Genomic DNA, 22,122 nt, shown 5'->3' with positions numbered 1-22,122 from the left:
GACGGCTCGGACACGAATGAATCAGCGCTTTTTTTTTTTTCCCTACCTATGCTGATAGCCTTGAGAGGCTATTTCAGCTTCACCCTAACGTTTGTAGGTGAGCTCGCGGGGCTCAACCGGAGAGTTGCTAACACTGACCCTAGCAAGAGCAGTGCTTCGCAGAATCTACCACCGGATCGGAAACGCGACCCACTGAGAAGATCCGGCGAGAAACTCAGTGGGCTGTGTCTATGGGTTAGTTCGCTCGTCGAGCCCTTCGTCGCAAGCGACGGGTTCGACGAGGACGGTGACCGGTGCTTGTGGTGCCTAAAAGCACCGTTAATGGATCAGGAGGATCCGTAATGACGTGCTTTGGGCGACGTCGACGGTTTACCATTCGGTCTACTGGGTCGGGTATGTAATTTCCAGCGGCTACGATGAGAGGGTTCTCATGTCGTGCAGCCTTCTCAAAATGGCGCAGCGATGCCGACTGTAGATACTTACTAAATGAGTCGAGCTCCAGGTCATCGTGGAGATCCACATTCCTAAGGAACCATGGCGCTCCGACGGCTATCCTGCAGAATCGTGATAGAATAACCTGAAGGGATTTCAAGTGGGTGCGGGCTGAGTGAGCGAACACTACGCTTGCATACGTCATGACGGGGCGTATACAAGTTTTGTAGAGAGTTACCTTATTGCGGAGGGACAGTTTGCTTCGACTACAAAGCATTGGATAGAGTCGTCCTAGTATAAACGCGGCGCGGTCGCGTACCGTTTTTATATGGGGACGGAATGTCATCCCTCTGTCGAGGGTGACGCCTAGATATTTGACCTTCGAGACCCACGGTATGGGCTGGCCAAAGAGAGTGATGGGACTAACGGCGGAGGTGTTTGCGCGCCTACTACGGAGTGGGATGCTCGAAGTGATGTTCGGAGGGCGACCCCTTTTGAAGAGCACCGCTGCGCTTTTCGTGGGGTTGATGTCAATTCGCCACTTCCGGAACCACTGTCCCATGGTGGCTACTGCGATCTGGAGTCGCCGATGAAGCAGCGACATCTTCCTACACGAGTAGTAGATAGCCGTGTCATCGGCGAAGAGCGCTAGATGGGTCTCCGGAGACCGGGGTATATCATTGATATACAAACTAAATAATAGCGGGGAGAGCGCGGAGCCTTGCGGGACTCCGGCAGTCAGTTGACGGGGACGAGAACGAGTTCCCTCTACTCGATATCGAAACGAACGGTTCGACAAGAAGTCTCGTATGATGAGCACGAGTCTGTCTGGCACTCCCATGTTGTACAGTTTGTAAATTAAACCGTTGTGCCAGACAGAAGAAGAGGGCGCCGGTCGGGATTTGTTTACGCCTATTTAGTCCTATCAGAATGTGCTCCTTGAGGCGGTGCACTTGTTGTACGCACGAGTGTTTTGAGCGGAATCCGAACTGTTCGTCTATGAGAATTTTGTTCGCGGTAACAAAATCCCAGAGGCGTTTCCTAAGGAGACGTTCGTAAATTTTTCCTATCGTCGAGAGGAGACTAATCGGACGGTAACTAGAGGTTTCGTTTCTCGGTTTGCCCGGCTTATGTATACCGATAACGTCCGCTTCTTTCCACACCGCGGGAAAGATGCAGTGCGTCATAGCGGCATTTAAAATTGTAGCCAACATTGCTATCAGTTGGACTGGCAAAAATTTTAGCGCGCGGTTGTGGATGCCGTCGGAGCCTGGTGCCTTCCTAGGTTGGAGGTTGTGGATCGCGTCTCTAACTTCGTCAGTGGTAATGGGGGGTAAAGCGTCCGAGGGCGGCAGGGAAGCTCTGCGCTCGACCTCCCTGTCGACTAACTCGGTGTGTTCGGGGTCCGCGTGTTGAGTGCTGGTGGTGCACTGCTCTTGCAGTGCATCGGCCAGCAGCTCAGCCTTGTCATCAATCAGCGCTAGACAGCACGGCCGTATTTATAGGACTCTGTACACGTCACTTTGACGTTTGTGTATCGTTGATATTCCGAACTATTGATCCGGATGCGACATATATATATTTTATTTTTATTAAAATAAATTAATAATAAGTGATCAGTGGGCCGGCCATAAGATAATAACCACGAAAGCTCTCGGTCTAATTACTAACAAGTCAACATCAAATAAGAACTTTCGCTGCTTACGCCAATTCGAAGAGTACCGAAAGTTTTGTGATTCGTTTCAAACAATAATTACGGCGCTCTCGTTATAAAAATAATTTATAATGATTTTTAGCTCTAAACAATTGAACCTTATTTTAAATTTTATTGTATTTTTTCTACTAATCAAGTATCTTTTTTGCATTATGCTTACTATAAAGTCAATGATTATCTAGAAGATTGCACAAAGTGGGAATGAGTTGCTCGCTCCGGGCATTTCAATATTGTAATAATTGTTATGTTATAATTACTTATTGTAAAAATGAATATTTAAAAAAATCTAATATTAAAAAAATAATCTAATATTTCAAGCAAAAAAAAGACATGCCCGCTGAGTTTCTTGCCAATTCTTCTCAGGACGGAGGCTAATTCTTGTGAATTGGCGGTAGTTCTTTTGACGTTCAACAAGTATGTACTTTCATTTATGTTGAATAAAACTTTTTTGATTTGATTTGATTGATTTGATTTGATTTGATTTTTATCATATTTATTGGCAACAACGATGCAAAATTTTACTAGAAGACTATTCACACTGTTACAGACACACCAATCACGACTTTTTTATTGATGATTTGGATTAACGAACGAGCGCGTGCGGAAGGTTTCATCTTCCGACTATCTCTGGTGCGAACTGGTCAGGCATTCTCGTCTTTTTATTTTTATTGCTTTGATGGGTGGACGAGCTCACAGCCCACCTGGTGTTAAGTGGTTACTGGAGCCCAAAGACATTTACAACGTAAATGCGCCACCCACCTTGAGATATAAGTTCTAAGATCTCAGTATAGTTACAACGGCTGCCCTACCCTTCAAACCGAAATGCATTACTGCTTCACGGCAGAAATAGGCAGGTACCTACCCATGCGGACTCACAAGAGGTCCTACCACCAGTAATTACGCAAATTATAATTTTGCGGGTTTGATTTCTATTACACGATGTTATTCCTTCACCGTGGAAGTCAATCGTGAACATTTGTTAAGTACGTATTTCATAAGAAAAGCGGGATTCGAACACCGGTGCATCGCTAGATACGAATGCACCGGACGTCTTATCCTTTAGGCCACGACGACTTCAAAAGACGTTTTCTTAAGCCACCTATCTTAATTTAAATATGAGTTGGAAACCTTAATTGTTGGTTGTGTACAAATGCTTCGTACAAGCAGGCTGCCTTCCGAACAATTCGAATTAACAATCACTCGAATTCATTTTATAATATGACATTTTTCCTATAATATTATGAAAGTGATTTTCGAACAAATGGAATGGCTGAGCCATTGCTCACCCACTTGTCCTGGTGTAACCGGAAAGGCCCCTGGGCCACCATGGATTCATGAAATTCATGAAAAAAGGTAGGAAACAAAAGGAAAACAATGTTCAAATCAAACATAACCCTTTAAGCTAGTGAAACAGTCGCCAGAGAGTAATTCAAATTACATTGACCCCGTTGCTACTGCAAAAAGATAAACAAAAAAAAAATCGTTTTAGATAATTATTCCGAAGGGACATTAATAAAAAAAAACGGGTTCGCGCGACAAGTTACTTACCAAAATTAAGAGCTTATCGTGTCAGTTACGAGGCGCGTATTGAGAATATCGATAAAAAAGCATTTATATCGACTTTTATGTCGAGCCCTAACAGCGACCGTAAATCCTACATATTACTGCCCGTTGGAGCACATCTTTATTATCGAGCTAGTGTACGCCCGTGACTTTGTGCGTTTGAAAAATCACTATTCATTGTACGGATTCGAACAATTCTTAGTTTTAAAAACGATTCGCGCGGAAACTACAAAACGCGGCTGAACGCAACGTCATCATGTGTGACGTCATTTGAAGCTAAAATACCTGAACACGGAAAAGATTCTATAATACATTAATAGAATAGGAATGTTTTAAAATAAATTGTTAGAATTATTGTTTTTCTTTTTAAATTAAAATCTAGATTATTTTCGTTCCAAACAAAATGATGATTCATTTATTTATCGAGCGATAATAAACAACAACAACATAACACATCAAGCAAATTAATTACAAATTCTAAAAGGTAATCTTGCTAGGTTATAAGCTGATGCGAAGCAATGAATGATCGCTTCAATTAAATTAAGATCTCTTTTAATTACTTTTAGATTGTTTTCTTATTGCAGACCGGTTGCGTATTAGGTATTACTCTATATTGAACTGAGTCCAAGTTTGAACATTGTGACTTCTTGCTCCATTGCTGGCTAAGATCGCTGGTAGCAAAGAGATCATCGGTGAAGTTGATTAAAATTAAGTTTTTATAGTATAATATGTACCTACGTGTTTCATAACTCATTGAAATCTCTGAACAAATCCTATCGTCTGCTATTACAGCTTACAAAACAATTGTTAAGATTTTTTAGTTATTGAATACGTGGACTACAAATACTTTTTTGGTGGGTAGATTTAAATAAAAGTGTTTGTAGATTTCACAATAAAATCGCCGGTATTCAAATGCAATTGATCTGATGCCTCAATATAGATGCTTGCATTCTTATTATGTTGTCAGTGGACTCCTCTAGCCACGTCACTCCCTACTAACCAAAAAATCTCATTCCCGATTTGAGCTGTGCATGTTTAAAACTGTTTATTGCCTTCGTTCTACATATACGCTGCTAGACATTTTATCTATTGTATAAATATTTTCCGTCGCCTTAATTATTGAATCATTGATAAACATTTATAATTTTATGTGTAAAATAGTATCGGCGTTAATTTATTAAAAAGTTTATGTATTTTTTTTTCAGTTAACATGTGAATATATATTTTTTATCTTGACAACTTTCTCCCCTCGTAAGACTCAATTTTCACTGCCCCCATTTTTTTTTGTTTTTTTTTAGAGAATTGAGTTAGGCTTTTTACGTAATTTGCTTTTGTTCATTCCTGTATACACAGATGCGCGAGTAAACAAAAAGACGATCTTACATAAATATTCCTGGAATGTTCTAAACTATTTTGAAACAAACAACATTTTGACAGTGATCGTTTCATTATTGGTATGGGCGCGTGACAAGTTTTGTTTGCGCTGTAACGATTATTACTATGCTCAGATAACTCGAGGGATATAAAATTTCGAATAAATTCCCGATTTTAGATACTTGTTTAAGGTTTCATAGGTTTTACATCGCTCGACGATGACTCTATTTTAGTGTTGTCGAGATAGTGAATTGATATATCGACATTTATCCACCATTGAAGAGTGAAGTATATCGTAATAACTTCAAGTATATTTTCTATTGCGACACAACATTTATTTATTGTCGTCGTGGCCTAAAGGATAAGACGTCCGGTGCATTCGTATGTAGCGATGCACCGGTGTACGAATCCCGCAGGCGGGTAGCAATTTTTCTAATGAAATACGTACTCAACAAATGTTCACGATTGACTTCCACGGTGAAGGAATAGCATCGTGTAATAAAAACCAAACCCGCAAAATTGTAATTTGCGTAATCACTGGTGGTAGGATCTCTTGTGAGTCCGCACGGGTAGGTACCACCACCCCGCCTATTTCCGCCGTGAAGCAGTAATGCGTTTCGGTTCGAAGGGTGGGGTAGCCGTTGTAACTATACTGAGACCTTAGAACTTATATCTCGAGGTGGGTGGCGCATTTACGTTGTAGATGTCTATGGGCTCCAGTAACCACTTAACACCAGGTGGGCTGTGAGCTCGTCCATCCATCTAAGCAATAAAAAAAAAAAAAAAAATAAAAAAAAAATATCATATTAATACTATGGACCTCGTGTCGTTAGTTAATCGAATAAGCCACTCGTGTATATGTTACTAGAAATGCATTAGATATAATTTAATATGAATGTAATAAGAACAAATTTAAATTCAACGCCGACTTTGAGACAAAAGCGCGAATTAACAACCCAGATGAGTACTCACTTGACGGCATAATTGTGATATAGGTACAACTGTGATAGTAAGCCGTGGGCGCTCACTCTATTTAGTTCAAAATCATGGATTTCCAATGGAACGTCATTGTAATTATAGACAGAACAATATTAACTCTGATTTCAAAAAGATTCCTGATGGTTAATCCTTTTGCGGACCCATAAAACCTCCGCCCACTGAGTTTCTCGCTGGATCTTCTGAGTGGGTCGCGACTCCGATCCGTTGGTAGATTCTGCGAAGCACTGCTCTTGCTAGTGTTAGCAAATTCGTCAGCTTAGAGCCCCGTGAGCTCACCCATTGACGACCCGGTTACTTGGTCGCATTTTACTAGTGACTAGAAAAAAAGACGTGTAGCACTCGGGGACTGCCGCGGTAAAGCTATTGCAAAGCATTTTTTATCAACTTATGCATTTACATTAACTGCCCCCTTCACATTCATAAGCTAGACCACGTGAGAGAGAGAGATGGGCAGACTTTTCATGATGCTCAAGCAGTGCGACGTCACGCCGCGCGCTTATTCACAAACACTACACCAGCGCAACGTGTGAATGTGTTGAACGCGAGCTACATAGTAGGCGTAGTGGGTGTGTCAGGTTATTTTCGTTACGGAATTTCTTGATTCAGTCGCCGCACTCAAGGCCCGCGATAGAAGCTATGCAATAGTTTAAAAAGGGCCTAAAAAAACGCAACGCATTTGTACGCTTATTACCCAAGCGATACTTTCGCAAAGACCATGATGTGTTTGTAATTTAATAGCGAATCGGACACACGTTTCTGAGTCACACGAGAGACCCAATTACAAACTGAAACGCATGCTTCTCGTGACAATCTCGTGTCATACAAATTATGTATGCACGGCCCTTTAATGATATAATTAAATAGCGCGCTTTTGTTGGCACGAAGCGATGCTATCATTTCGGGTGAGCGTAATTTAATAATGATGGAAAGGCTTTTTCTATTTTATTTATTGATAATCTATATACATATATAAAAAGGAATTGCTGTTCGTTTGTCTCGCTAAAACTCGAGAACGGCTGGACCGATTTGGCTAATTTTGGACTTAAATTATTCATGGAAGTCCAGAGAAGGTTTAAAAGGTGAATAAACATAAAAATGCTCGAAATTAAATGAAAATAACAATTTTGTTTTTTCTTCGATGTGCCCCCCCGTTGGACGGATTCCTTTTGTTTGTTTTAAGTTTATTTTATACAAAAGTTTAGGTATTTTATTTATCGATTAAGGCACTACGAAGTCTGCCGGGTCAGCTAGTAATAACTAAAAACAAATTACGCACCGAAATCCGGCCCCAAATTAGTATTCCCTGTGTTATGGGTAACAGAGACTGACATACATACTTATATACGTTCAAATAATCACTTAGAAAAAAGCAAACAAACCTGTTCATCACACGAATGTTTGCCCGACGTGGAAATCGAACCCACGAATCTCGGTGCAACATTCAGGAGTGCTAGCTACTGCACCATTTGGTCAGTCAGTATTTCAAGAACACTTATTGCTTTAAAGCAATCCATTCAGTGTCCAGATAAATTTACTGATTTAGGCATAAAGTAAGGCAATTTTGATACCTTTAATGGTATACATCTCGTGAATATACGTCTTGAGTTATTTTAATGCGACTAATTCAAAAATACAGCTTAAAGATTCCCAAGAAATAACGTTTTTCTTTTTCATTGATGGGTGGACGAACTCACAGCTCACCTAGTGTTAAGTGTTTACCGGAGCCAATAAACGTCTTTTATTTTTTTATTGCTTTTATTGCTTAAATGGGTGGACGAGCTCACAGCCCACCTAGTGTTATGTGGTTACCGGAGCCCATAGACATCTACAACGTAAATGAAGATTTCAGTATAGTCACAACGGCTGCCCCACCCTTCAAACCGAAACGCATTACTACTTCACGGCTGAAATAAGCAGGGTGGTGGTAGCTACCCGTACGGACTTACAAGACGTCCTACCTACCACCAGTAAAGATGTAGATTAAGTTAATATATAATTAGTTACTTCATTGAATTCAACTCAAACCGCTTGCACAATACGAAGCAAAATACTGAAGTTTTAATATGACGGATATTTTGACTTACCTGTTTTCCCCGAACGCGTTAATAAAAACACGTAAATTAATTACCCTCTATATATTATTATTATTTATGGAATCTTGACTTTTTATATGTTGAAGTTTAACTGTAACCGTTCGAACGCTGTAAACGATTCTCAACTTTTATTAATCTCGTAAAGTCTCGAATTGAATTTGAATAAATTATTTGCGATTTTATTTATCAATGCTTTTTGCAACAACACAACTTATTTTAAGCGAAACTAGAGCCCCTAGACCTTTGTCTTCGTGACCATAAAAACTATGAAGTATTATTCTAGACGACTAAAGTGATATGAAAAAAATTTACGTGATATTAAGTAAAACTAGTTTTAATTGTTAGTGGTGGTAGGACCTTTTGTGAATCCACACGGGTAGGTACCACCACCCCGCCTATTTCAGCTGTAAAGCAGTAATGTGTTTCGGTTTAAATAGTGGGGCAGCCGTTTTAACTATATTGAGACCTTAGAACTTATATCTCGAGATGGGTGGCGCATTTACGTTGTAGATGTCTATGGGCTCCAGTAACCACTTAACACCAGGTGGGCTCTAGCTCGTCCACCCATCTAAGCAATAAAAAAAGCCGAAGAAAATAATAATATTAAAAGTCCTGTATAATATGGTAGATCTATTTAAAAAAATATAAAAGTTGCTATGAGTAAATAGCTTAGTGAGTTTCACCATTGCATATCTAATTTTATGAAGCCGTGTCCACATTATCATTGAAAAGGCGATTTGCATCGACCGCGCTTCGCCGTTCGCAACACGTGATTACCGTCACGTCAGCACGCGACCTAGTCATCGTCCGTGACGGAAACTTCGCTTAGAAGATTTCCTATCATTAATCTCGTTTATAAATCACACGTGATACACAAATAACCCTAATGATTTTGTATATATATTTTTCACTATAAAACTTTCATTAGTAGATTTTGAATTGAATTTATTTGTAAAAAAGACGTAATTTTGTATGAATAAAAGATTTAAGTTACAATAGTAAGTCGATTTGTTACATAGAATTGTTACAAAGTCGAAAAAGTGATAGGCTTACGCGATTCGGAAGTGATTTTACTTTCAAAAGCTAAATAATGTCAACGATAAAATGTCAAACTACCCTAGAATCTAGATGTATCTAATTGTTTGTTTGTTCTTCAATTTTAACTAGGCGATGACCGAGTTTTGCTCGGTATTTTATTTTTTGATAAATTGTTTTTTTTTTAGAAATTATATTTAAATACGAATTACATATTGATAAAATGATGAAATATTCCAAGATCGTTTGGGCATTTTTAAGTGAACACGTGAGTTAAAAAGACACAAATAATATAAATAAACAATTCATTTTCTTGATCTAACCTTAAACCAAACACTCATTGGCTTCGGGTGGCTTAACAACGCCATCTGCTGAAATAGCCTTAGTGTTATTGTGTCTTTAAAGCAGCTAGTTGCACTCAATTATAAAAAACTATATCATTATTAGATAGTATTATTAGTAGCCAATAGAGGTCGGGAAGAGTCATAAAGTTGATTTTCGATAAAGTTGATTATTGAAAAGACGAATAAAACAAAATTTTCTGAAAATAAATCGTAGCTAGATCGATTTATAGCCCCCGAAATCCCCTGTATACCAAATTTATAAAAATCGTCGGAGCCGTTTCCGAGTTTCAGATTATATATATACAAGAATTGCTCGTTTAATGGTATAAGATGTGTAACTTAAATAAATCTATACTAAAATTATCGAATTACGTGAATAATAATCCAAATAGCTCATTGTACTTTCTAGTCTCACAAACATTTACGCGTAAAATCTGAAATTCAATTCATGGCTGGGTCGTTTGCAAAGCAGTGCTATGCGTCGGCCGTGCGATGAGGCGAGGCTAATTCGCGATAACAAGCCACCCGCCAACGCGCATTAGTGCGGTCACACCTTTATTGTATAACTAGCGGCCCGCTCCGGCTCCGCTCGGGTCTTTAACAAAAATTTCAACGATATTTGTCGTTGTTTTATTTTTTTAACAAAAGAAAACTTATCGCGGCATAACTATAATAGTTAGACATATGCTGTCGCGACACTTTTTGTAAATAATAATGTGTTCTACAAAGTCGTAGTACATTATTTTATTCTATCATCAATAGTTTTCGCGGGGCACGCCATGTAAAGAATTCATTTTAGGTAATTTTTTTACACCTTTGGTTACATTATTGGAGTTTTCAGTAAGAATCCCTAATTAAAAAAATATATATTATAGCTTATGTCACTCGGAAATAGTGTAGCTTCCAAACATTGAAAGATTTTTTTTAAATTGGTTCAGTAGTTTCGGGGCCTATTCAATACAAACAAACAAACAAACAAACAAATCTTTCCTCTTTATAATATTAGTATAGATAATACAAATCATTCTAGAACTTGTAAAAGTGTGCGTCATCAGTTAAAGTAATACAAAAAACTACTGTATGTCTGTTGGTAAGAATGTTAAGCTAGTTTTAGGGTTTTGTAAGAAAGCCACAAAGTTGCAGAAAAAAATATTAAAAAATTCTGCTAATAATAACTCTTTTTAATGTTTGTAATTGATTTATACATTTTTAATTACATCTATGACTCAAATGTCTTGGACGCGCCAGATAGGTGGTAATACTGTATTTTGGTTTATCTCTTAAAACATTGATTTATGTTTATTATTGCATGTAGAGACCACCTTAAGGCCCGTCTGGAGTCCATTGGTTCCTGGACCCAGTAGACTCCCCAAAGAAAGCGCTGCGGTGGGTCTTGAGACATGAAATGAAAATTTCAAAGTAGTGCATTCAGAACAGTATGTATTGTTTTAAGACAGAAATAAGTGGACTCTTGCAATAGGCACTATTAGTAGTTAATTATAGCTCAATCAAATCAAAGGACCTTTTCCTTATTACCGAGAAGAGAACAGTTTCACTAAGAACGGTTAATTTTGTTTATTTAAAGCCTCTATTCAAACGCAAAAAGGATATTTACAAATAACCAACTTAAGCTACGACTCCACCGAGTCGATCACATTGACATTGACAACATTTCCCAATATCCTTTAAAAAACCATAAGCCTTGCTCCTTAAATAATCTCCAAGAACGTTTGAAAGCAGTATCTAAAATGCGAAGTCGGGTTTATCCTTGGCGTAATGAATAGCCGGACAGACTCCTTCAAAAATCTAATTCAGAAAGATAAGTAGTATAGCAGTTACAGTTTAGAATTAACGCTTCAATTCCTATGACCCCGAAACCTTTTCTTGTCGAATAAAACCCAAAAGAAAATAACCACAAAACAATCGACCCAACACACTTATTTCAACAGCAGCAATGATTAGAAACAACCATTCCCCTATTATCAGACACACGCAATTTGAAACAAAAATAAATAAATCATTAATAAGCCCATCGAAATGACCATGTCTGGGCACCCGCAATGACCTAGTTCAGGAACTTAATCACCGTCATTATCGTTCGTCTCTTTGACTATGTCTGTTCGGGACAGTTATCTGCGTGCTTCGAAAGCAATTCGCATTGTTGATATTTCTAATGTAATTTCACTAATATTTTCCCGGTCGTGAAATTGATTACGAATAAGCGCGATACCTTTTTATTGGAACGAAGTTCCTCATGGGACAATGCGGAGGGGTACCCACCCTAACCGGGAAGAAACGTCCGTAACGTAAGATTTTTTCTATTTAGTTTGTTATCAACTTTGCAATGTAGTTCTTTTTTATCAATAAAAAAGTCATAATAAACAATGTATGTAATTATTTTCTTTATACCTCGAATAGAACTTAAAATTAATATTTTTATAATAAGGAACTTCGTTCCTATCCGGTGACCCACGACACCACACATCTTTTTTATCTAAGGATACAGTCGAGTCTTCGATTTCACGTTTGAAATGGTTTCCCATTTTATTAAAAATTAAACCACCGAGTTAGTATCGTAACAACACACATGGGCCAGTGACTGTTTTGACAAATAAGTAACTGGAAACAATTCACGCCCGGTCATCCGGCCCCAAATTAAGAATCCCTTTGTGTGTTATGAGTACCAAATACTGACACACATACTTACATATATAGGTTCAAATAAGCATAGAGAAAAACAAACCTATTCATCACACGAATATTTGCCCGATGTGGGGCTCGAACCCACGACCCTCGTCGCAACAGTCAGGGGCACTAACTACTGCATCACCGAGTTTCTGAATAATACATACCTTATAAATGTATTATTCAAAAACTTTCAGCGGATGTTTTAAAATACGTTTTCTCACGTTCGAACTGCGTCTGACGATATGAAACAGGTCACATTTGCTCTTTATACACTTTCGCGGTGAAAGATAAAGCAAGCCAAAAAAATAATAATATATAAATCGGCGAACTCGAGAAATTGTACTTTGTTTTTAATTAGTTTGGAAAGCGCGTAATAAAAGCACGGTATTAAAATGCAGTTTATGTCCGATCTTAAAAGGTGCTTAATTGGGTTACACTGACTTTACGAGGTTGGTACGTTTCCCTACAATATTTATACAATCATTTTTAAAAGGTACTTTAATAATTTAATTAATAATCTAATTTGGATTTAGAAAGTCACAAGATTTCTAGTAGTACAAAAGATTATTGGGCTTCGGAGTTACCGTGATTCGCGGGTTCCGTCATCCATTTTTCGGATCGGCGAGATTTTTTTTTATTGCCCTTGTAGACAGACGAGCATACGACCCACCTAATGGTGAGTGGTTACCGTCGCCCATGGTCTTCAGCAATGCCAGGGACAGAGCAAAGCCGTTGCTTACCGGCCAAGCCGCTGCCTACCGACCAAGCCGCTGCCTACCGGCCAAGCCGCAGCCTACGTTTACAGACTTTAAGTCTTGAAGTCTTCGTTTGTGGGCAGGAGGCTGTACTAGCCCCTGTCGTTCAACCACGAGCCTTGGATGAAATAAAATTCAACCGAGGCAGGATAGGGGGAAGGTGGTTTTTCGTGCCACCCTAGCTCTACTGTACCCAGCGCTAGTGGCCACCGCGATCATTGGAGTAGCCACCACGGTAACGTCAGAACCAACTGAAAATGCATACAACGGTCGCCCGGGCACTTTTATGCAAGACGTGTGAAGAGGGTGAGGGGGTTAGTGATGAAGTGGGACTAAGACGTCATCTTCTGCTATTATTATTACGATCTCACAACCAACCTGGTATAAAGTGCTAACTATAGACCTCAGGTTTCCCTCGCCGGGGTTCCATTAGGGCGATTCATTTCTGTCATTAGACATTCGTGCGTGCCGCTACGAATCATAGGACAGTTGTATTAAAATAAAATTGAGAGTGTCAATCAAGTCTCAAGGTAGACGGTGGCATGGCATTCTATGATCAGCTAACAGTAGCTGGGCCGTGGTTATTTACCTTTAATTACATCAAAACTTTAATTGCAGAAGGTTTGAAGGGACGGGCAGCCGTAGTAACTGTACTTGAGACCTTAGAACTTATATCTCAAGGTGGGTGGCGCATTTACGTCGTAGATGTCTATGAGCTCCACTAACCACTTAATACCAGGCTGTAAGCTCGTCCACCCATCTAAGCAATAAAAAAAGAACAGATTAGAGTACAGATTATAGCCGACAGTGGGCACTTACCCAAGTCAAGGCGCTTGTCTCAAGCCGTATTATTTGCCAACAAATATTCTTTCTTCATGAAAACTGATCGATAATCGAAATGTTTGGTGTATAATTATTATTAGAGCTGACTCAATGCTTAATCTATAAAGCTGAAAAGTTTGTTTGTTTGAACGCGGTAATCTCAGGAACTACTGGTCCGATTTGAAAAATTCTTTCAGTATTAGATAGCCCCTTTATTGAGGAAGGCTATATGTAGAATATCACGGTAAGACCAATACAAGTGGAGCACCAATAAAAAATGTTTCACAGTCGGGGTGTAAATAGCTCCTTAACATTATTTTTAATTATTTTTTTGACTTTCTACGTAAATGAAGTGGGGGTACAATTTAGCGTTATGCCAAAATAGCTATTCCACACGGACGGAGTCGCGGGCAAAAGCTAGTTGCTTGGATAAATATACAGAACGACTTACAAAACAGGTCATGAATGTTTTAATCAACTATTTAAACAATCCTTTCCTCTTTACAGGTACGTAATCATTAACCTAATTGAGATTGGACGGATTCGAATTTTGTGAGTATTTTTTAAAATTGAATTTAAGTATTTTAAATCACCAGTTTTATAAAGGAAGCAATAAACATATAATTTGGTTCTTATTACCGTAGTAAATCTTGTGTCAAATATTTCAGTGACTTTGTAGCGCAGTATTTAGCATCCCCGGCCGCTGTGCCAGGATATATATTCGATTTACATTAATTATAGTTATACGTATATATAGCTTGTATAAGTGTCTATATCAGTATGTGATGCTTAGGTATAGCATAAGAAATCCCAAATCAAACCTCTGTTTTTTTTTTGTTTTTTTAACAATTTCAATTCTACAAATATTTCCAGTATATTTCGAAACCAATCGGAAGCCGTAGTGCAATTTTACATATAATAATTAATTGTACTTAAACTAGATTATTATTTTCCTACAGGAAAACGCTGACAGTTGGTTTACGTAAAAAACATGGCGTTCGTTTTAATTAAAAATATATGTACGCATTTAAGCCTAATTTTGAAATACATTGAGGCGAATTCTGATTCAACAAAAAAGGTATCGTGGAAACTATTAGCCTAGATGGAATCATATTCTAACAATAGAAGAACATAAGGATATAAATTCTGATGAAATTTTTTCCAAAATAAATCATGTTTAGTTTTAATAAGTAATGAATTACATAAAACCTAAGACAGTTTATTTATGAACATTATACAATCTACAAAGTGAACCGATCTGAAACTATTTGCATATTATCTGTTGTCCAATTAATTTTACAATAAATTTGTATTAATTGTGGATGTCTACCTTGCTAGTTGTGTGCGTATTGGAATTTCAATAAGTGAATCAGTGTGCTTAGTGCGAGTTTTGTAACGTTCTCACTAGCGAGCCAGTTTGCTCAAATTTGTATGCAATTGGAACAGCGCCCCTAGCGGCAAACGTACTCGGTGTTATTTTGTGAGTGCGAGTTCATATTAACGTTGTGATCTCGTAACCGAGTAATTTTACCGAAATGAGTACTACGAATGACATTTGTGCGAGTGCGTGTTACAAATTAGTGGATTTTAACGTTTCGATCGAGTATTTCTTTAGTAGTTTTATTTTTCCAACTAGAGAGGCAAAAATATCATGCCATAGAACCTAATTTTTTTTTATGAAAAATGATAATATGGAGTGAAATGGATTTGATTAATTTGAAGCATTAATCAATGGGGTTGGCCGGTTAAAGCTTTTCTCAGATGTCGCCAGCGTAGCTTGTTCCCTTGTCACAGAGAGCCGCCATTTTGTGTGTTTTGCGTTAGTGATATTTCTGCATTTTGTGACTTTGATACGGTTCTTATTACTTTCTAAGTAGTGCTAAACAGTTTTACAACATGTATTCCAACTGGATAGTTAAAGAATTAAAGGAGGAGTTGAGAAAACGTGTTGCATCTTTACGAAGAAAAAAAAGTGGATTTTGTCGAAAGGTACAATGTTGATGTTTTATTTTAACTTAGAAAACTTCTCTCAAACTGTTTCCGGTAGCTATTATAATAATAATATTAAATTGTGTACCTTAGGAACTTTATTCCTTGTAGCATGTGCAAAAAGAATTGCTCATATTACACACATTACCAACCAACTAATGTATTATTTTGCTTTTTTTCAGATTAGAGCTACATGACCAAAATTTTAATTTTGAAACAAAACGAAAAAAAATGCTCTAGCAAAATATGCTAATATATATGATTTGCTAGTGGAACCATGTGGCATTTTCAATAGCCAAGAGCGCCCATATCTTGCTGCATCTCCTGATGGTGTGTTGGGCGAAGAAGCTATAATTGAAGTGAAATGTCCATACGCTAGCAGAAAACATGAAATAAATATAACAACGGTGCCTTACTTAGAACAATGTAACGGGATATTGTCTCAAAAAAAAACCTGCCCATATTATTATCAAATCCAAGGACAGTTATACTGCTCAGGAAAAACATACTGCAACTTGGTCATTTACACCTACAAGGACATCAAAGTGATTTATGTTGAAAAAGACAATAATTTTATAAATAATATGTTAAATAAATTAGATATCTTTTATGAAAATATTTTCAAAGAAGCATTGTATGAAAAACATCTGTATTATAACTATACACACTTGTCGAAATAAAAAATCAGGAATATTTTTAATTATTTTTATTGACAATTCCTTCTCTAATATTACTTATGTAACTTCTCTACTTTTTGTTTCTTCAGAAACTGGTTTCATATTCCATGAAAATATAGATGGTACAGCACCTTTCTTCAGATATTTATGTTAATGTTTGACACCTACAACACAAAGAATAACATTTAAATATACTATCACAAGGAAACCTGACCATAGTTTCAAAATATTTGTTATTGCAATGGATGCAGCGATTTAGATAGAACTTTCAATAGTAACAGCTGATAATGAACAACAGCTCATGAGGAATGTGTTTCCTCCAGTCTGATTTTGTGTTTGTTAAAAGGTTCCTTACAGCATAAATCTACTTGCAAAATTTGTTAGCAACTAATAGTATGCCTAACTAATTATTATTGGATTTTTGGAGTTTACTCCTTTAGAATCGATTTACATATATAGGCCCGGGGTATGAAAATTATGGGGACCAAAATCGTACTAGCATGTCACACGAAATGCGTTATGCGCATGTCACACGAAATGCGCGCCGGGCTGCTGCGCCGGCAGTCCGCCACAAAGCCTCGTACTGATCGCGCGTTTCTCTCATTATTGTATTTTCATATATTTGTTAGTCGTTTGTTTTGTGTCTCGTTAATTTGTTAATAATCTGTAGTGTATCGTGTTGTCGTAATATAGAACTATTTCTCGTATTGTTTCGTTTAATTTTTTATATCCAGTAAACTCCAGTCGTGCGTCGGAGCGGACACACACACTTTTTTTTAATAAGAGAACAAAGATGTGTGCTACACCTAGTCATGCATTATAAATATTTGACAGAAAGAAGCATACCTGTGTATTTACTAATGTTTTCATAGTCAGATTCCACAAAGTGTTTACGACATAACCTCGAACTTTGTGGGAGTACTTTTTACGCGTCAAATGGCCTTTAACAACAGTCTTCTAATTTTCTTGTCCTTCGGGAATTGATGTACTCCAATTTCTGAGCATACTGGTACAAAACAACGCGTCATTATGCTTAAAATAATTTTTAATCAAAAATTCCAATACAAATATTGAATGTTATGGGAACAATGCACACCAGCGCCACTTTGACAGTTGCCAACCCCATTGGCATGGAATGAAATGAAATGAGATCAGATAATATGGGATAAAATATAATCTCTGCAAAATGCTGATTATATACTGAGATTTTTTTCAGTGGACCTTTTCGAAGACTTCGAGAAGCTACGTCCAGCGGTTTTGTTTAATTTTTTTAAATTTTCGCACTTTCACAGATACTAAACAGTTAATAAACCCACGTTACTTTGTTATTGCACAGATGGGTGGACGAGCTCCCGGCCCACCTAATCTTAAGTGGTTACCGGAGCCCATAGACATCTACAACGCAAATGCCGCCTCCCACCTTGAGATATTAGTTCTAAGGTCTCAGTATAGTTACAACGGTTGTCCCACCCTTCAAACCGAAACGCATTACTGCTTCACGGCAAAAATAGGTAGGGTGGTGATACCTACCCGTGCGGACTCACAAGACGTCCTACCACCAGTAATTACAAAAATTAATTTTGCGGGTTTGATTTTTATTACATGATGCTATTCCTTTACAGTGAAAGTCAATCGTAAACATTTGATAAGTACGTATTTCATTAGAAAAATTTATACCCGCCGGCGGGATTAGAACACCGGTGCATTGCAAGATACGAATACACCGGACGCCTTAACCTTTAAGCCAGGACGGTCTCAAAATTACACTTATACACGAAGAAATATTAAATACGCATTAACTAAGAAACATTAAATAGACAAAATAAAACAATTCACACAATTTAGCTCCTCGCGGTCCCTCCAAAATGTCTTTTCACCTTTTTTTCCTAGTTGTTCAATTGTAAATGAATAAATCAAAATCAAATCGAGTTTACGTTCTATACGGTGAAAAATGAAGAATTGTGAGTGTGAGTTGAGATATGCTACTCGCTTCGCAGGGCGTTTATTCACCGAGAGCAGCAATAATATTATTTCTCGTATATTGGTAGCACGTGATGTTTTGGCATTAGACCGCCTAAATGAAATACAACGCATTTTAACAGCATTTTAATGAGAACCACCCACTTTCAAAATTATTCGGGTAATGTCACGTGTTCAATACTATTTTGTACCTTTAGAATTAAAGTGGCTCAACCCAAAATTCTTAGTTTCTGGTAAACTTCAATATTGTAATACAATAATTGTATTTTTTTAGTTTTTCGGTTTAAACACTTTAAGGCATGCCATTTTATTTGAAAAAGACAGAAAGAGTACTTTGTCCTTTTCTAGACTAAAAGAGACTGTTTAATTTTATAAGCTGATAGAATAATATAGAAAAGAATAATAGGATACCCTCTAATCGTCACATTGGAAAAAGGTATGGCTTTATCATTTTATCATTTAAATTATTTTTTATTGCACTTATAAAACTAATTTAATTTACAATATGTAACTACATATATCTATAACTAATCCGTACTTGTCAAATTCCTCATAAATTGTCAATATTCTTAATAAAATTCCTATTAATAATATACAAGTGCAAATGTTGAGCTGCTTGCTAGAAATGATATAATAGTGTTTTGTTTTTTTGTTGTTTCCTTGTAGGCTGCCTGTAATAATCTAAATCTGTGTGAAAGGCAATAAATGATTTTATTATTATCTACTAATGGTAGTCCAGTGGTCGAAATTTGACCATAATTTATTTAAATTTTAAGTTTGAACATTATTATAGTTCTATTGTCACCTTTCTATTATCATCATTTCTATAATAATCATTGCTCTATGTCGCCAAGGCTACATTATAGAAAAATAATATTAAAGACAAAAAATCTATTCTCAATTTGACCACAGATTGATAAATCAATAAACAAAAAAAGTATAAATGCATGTGTGTGTGTGTCTGTCAAATACATGGTAATGTGTGTAAGGTTTTTTTATTCATTTAGTTTATTTTTTTATTGTTTATGCACAATAATAAAAAATATATTAGCAAACATGCACTACTTCTTTATATTTTCTATAAGTGTGGGAAATTTCATACTTCTCCGTCCGCGCAATTTTCGTAAAAAGGAGTACAACATTTTTGCTTCACGTATTACTTAAAATGTAGGTTCTTAATAATAATACATAAGTGTTTTGAAATATAAAACGAATCTTAAATTTTTTAGTTATACCACTTCCATTCTAAGGGTGCAATTTCGTAAACAAACTTTGCCGTAATGGCGTAACCTTTAAAATACACGAAAACTGCCCAGCATAAACATATTTTTTTAGTAACTTTAATAGAAGTATTAGAATTAGAAGTTTATTATAGAAGTTTATTATAGAATTTATTTAATTGTAATTACATATTTAGACAACCTTAACATAATTAATCTTGGAATAGGTAATTATTTCAGCTTTTTTTAATTAAGATATTATGTTTTACATAGGTTTAATCATTTACCCGTTGAACGTTTATAAAATGATTGTATTTACGGTAATAGTGTTGATGATCTTCATTAGGTGGCCCAAATATGCTAAAATTATTACGAGCATCCATCCTTATTTATAAATGTGTAAAGAAGCAAAATTATTATTACATTGTTCAAATTTCTATATAATTTATAAATATAAATCTGTACGTATGTACCTGTGAATATGTATATTGCGCGCGCGTGTGTGTGTGTGTGCGCGTGTGTATGTGCGTGTGTGTATATATTTCTATAATAGATAGGTACACAGTGTGCAATTCATTTCGAAATTATTCTTGCCCATCTAATGGTTGTCTGGAAGAGATCACTCTTAGCGATAAGACCAAGAAAGAATGTTTCACAATATTTATTCATTTTGTGTACAATAAAGAATACCTACTCTTTCACTGGTGGTAGGACCTCTTGGGAGTCCACACGGGTAGGTACCACCACCCCGCCTATTTCCGCCGTGAAGCAGTAATGCGTTTCGGTTCGAAGGGTGGGGTAGCCGTTGTAACTATACTGAGACCTTAGAACTTATATCTCGAGGTGGGTGGCGCATTTACGTTGTAGATGTCTATGGGCTCCAGTAACCACTTAACATCAGGTGGGCTGTGAGCTCGTCCATCCATCTAAGCAATAAAAAAAAACAACTCTATCTCACTCTCTCTCTCTCTCATCAAACAACTCTTTAAAAAAAAGCAATGATTTAATAAGAATTAAATGAAAAAGCAAAGAATTAATATGTACATATTTACAACTAGCTAGACGTCTATAAAATTTTCTAACCGAAAAAAGATATGTGTATAAACCATTAGAATAGATAAAACCTTCAAAAACAACATTATTATTAAAAACGAAAGAAAAAATCTTGATATTGTATTGGTTTCACGGCAAAATTTTTAGTGACTACTTAACTTGCTTGAAAGTGAAGAAATACTCTCAAAATCCATTAATTTGCAACTCGCACTCGCACATACAATAATCGAGAGGCTCACTTCGGTAAAGCTATTCGATACATGAGACAGCAACATAACAAACCTTCTCTCTCCCACAAAATGAGATTCATAAGCTTACCACTAGGTGGCACTGATACAACCTCACACAAATTAAACATATCATTAACATCGACTGAGTAATTAAAAAAACTCGCACTAAGCACAGGTACATTACCCATTACTCGAATAATTATAAATATCGTTAGAAAGCTTGGCATTTCAATTAAACGCCTTAAAAAAACCCTTGCGTGCTACCAATATAAAAGAAAAAATTATCGCTTCTCAAGATGAATAAGCGTCCTGCAAATCAAGTAACTCGCACTCAGAGCTCCGCACGTTTCACCGTGAAGAGCGTACACTCGATGCGAGTCATTCGATTCGATTTTTGAAACTCGCACTAAGCCTACTGATGTTTATTTAAATATTCGAAAACCATATAAAGATGATCGCATTCAACACAATGGATTTCAGACTCTACATTAAAACTATTCACGTTCTGTCTTATTCAGAATTTACTAGCTATTACCCGCGGCTTCAACCGCACGGTCAAGGAAAAGTGCCAACGCAGTTTCCGGTGGGAGTGTTTTTTTGTGATAAAAGGTAACCTATGTGGATCAAAAACGGTCACTTTAAAAAAAAAACATGTCAATCTATAGCTTCGTTTCGACGAGAAAGAATGACAAACAAACCAACAAACAAACTCACTTTCATATATTTAATATTAAGTATCTATGGAAATGGACAAGAATTTTATACAGCCGTAAGAGACAATATTATACTTTCTAAGCTTATAATTCAAATGATAAAATTAATACAAATTGTTCGTTGTAAACAAATAGATAAATCTAAGTAGGAAATTTCGGACTTAAACATTAAATCAATCCGAAATAGACTGTACCAGTATTAAAGAGTAAGTTAAGTACAAAACACTTTGCTAAAATTTGAAATTAAATCTCGACAAAACTGATAATAATTCCGTCGGCTAAATCGTTATCTAACTAACAAATGACAGAAATTAACAATTGTAATCCGAGAATACTCGTTATGTTAATATCTGATTAAACAGCATAAGAACAGTTCAAAAGCTATTTGTACAACTTTGAGATCGTGGTACAGATTAGACTTGTATAAATACTAGGTACAAA

The 22,122-nt window shown here is 36.7% G+C and overlaps 1 protein-coding gene and 1 long non-coding RNA gene across 2 annotated transcripts in view; one reads left to right on the top strand and one right to left on the bottom strand.

Moving 5' to 3' along the window:
* LOC149502571 (uncharacterized) overlaps positions 1–14,419 on the top strand; it is a 192,613-nt gene extending 178,194 nt beyond the window's left edge. The window contains exon 5 of the mRNA XM_089729558.1: positions 14,327–14,419. Coding sequence (XP_089585684.1) covers positions 14,327–14,334 — 8 coding nt within the window. The 3' untranslated portion in view covers positions 14,335–14,419. The remainder of the gene's footprint in view (positions 1–14,326) is intronic.
* Positions 14,420–16,581: 2,162 nt separating this feature from the next.
* LOC149502570 (uncharacterized) lies at positions 16,582–21,345 on the bottom strand. Its single transcript, XR_016323499.1, has 2 exons — positions 17,332–21,345; positions 16,582–16,649 (listed from the first exon to the last, which is right to left on the bottom strand). It is a non-coding gene; the product is annotated as an uncharacterized LOC149502570 (long non-coding RNA).
* Positions 21,346–22,122: the final 777 nt, after the last annotated feature.

The sequence above is a fragment of the Bombyx mandarina genome, chromosome 08 (assembly GCF_030267445.1).
Source record: "Bombyx mandarina strain Sakado chromosome 08, ASM3026744v2".
In the NCBI taxonomy this organism is placed as follows: domain Eukaryota; kingdom Metazoa; phylum Arthropoda; class Insecta; order Lepidoptera; family Bombycidae; genus Bombyx; species Bombyx mandarina.
This window is presented reverse-complemented; position numbering and strand designations above follow the sequence as displayed.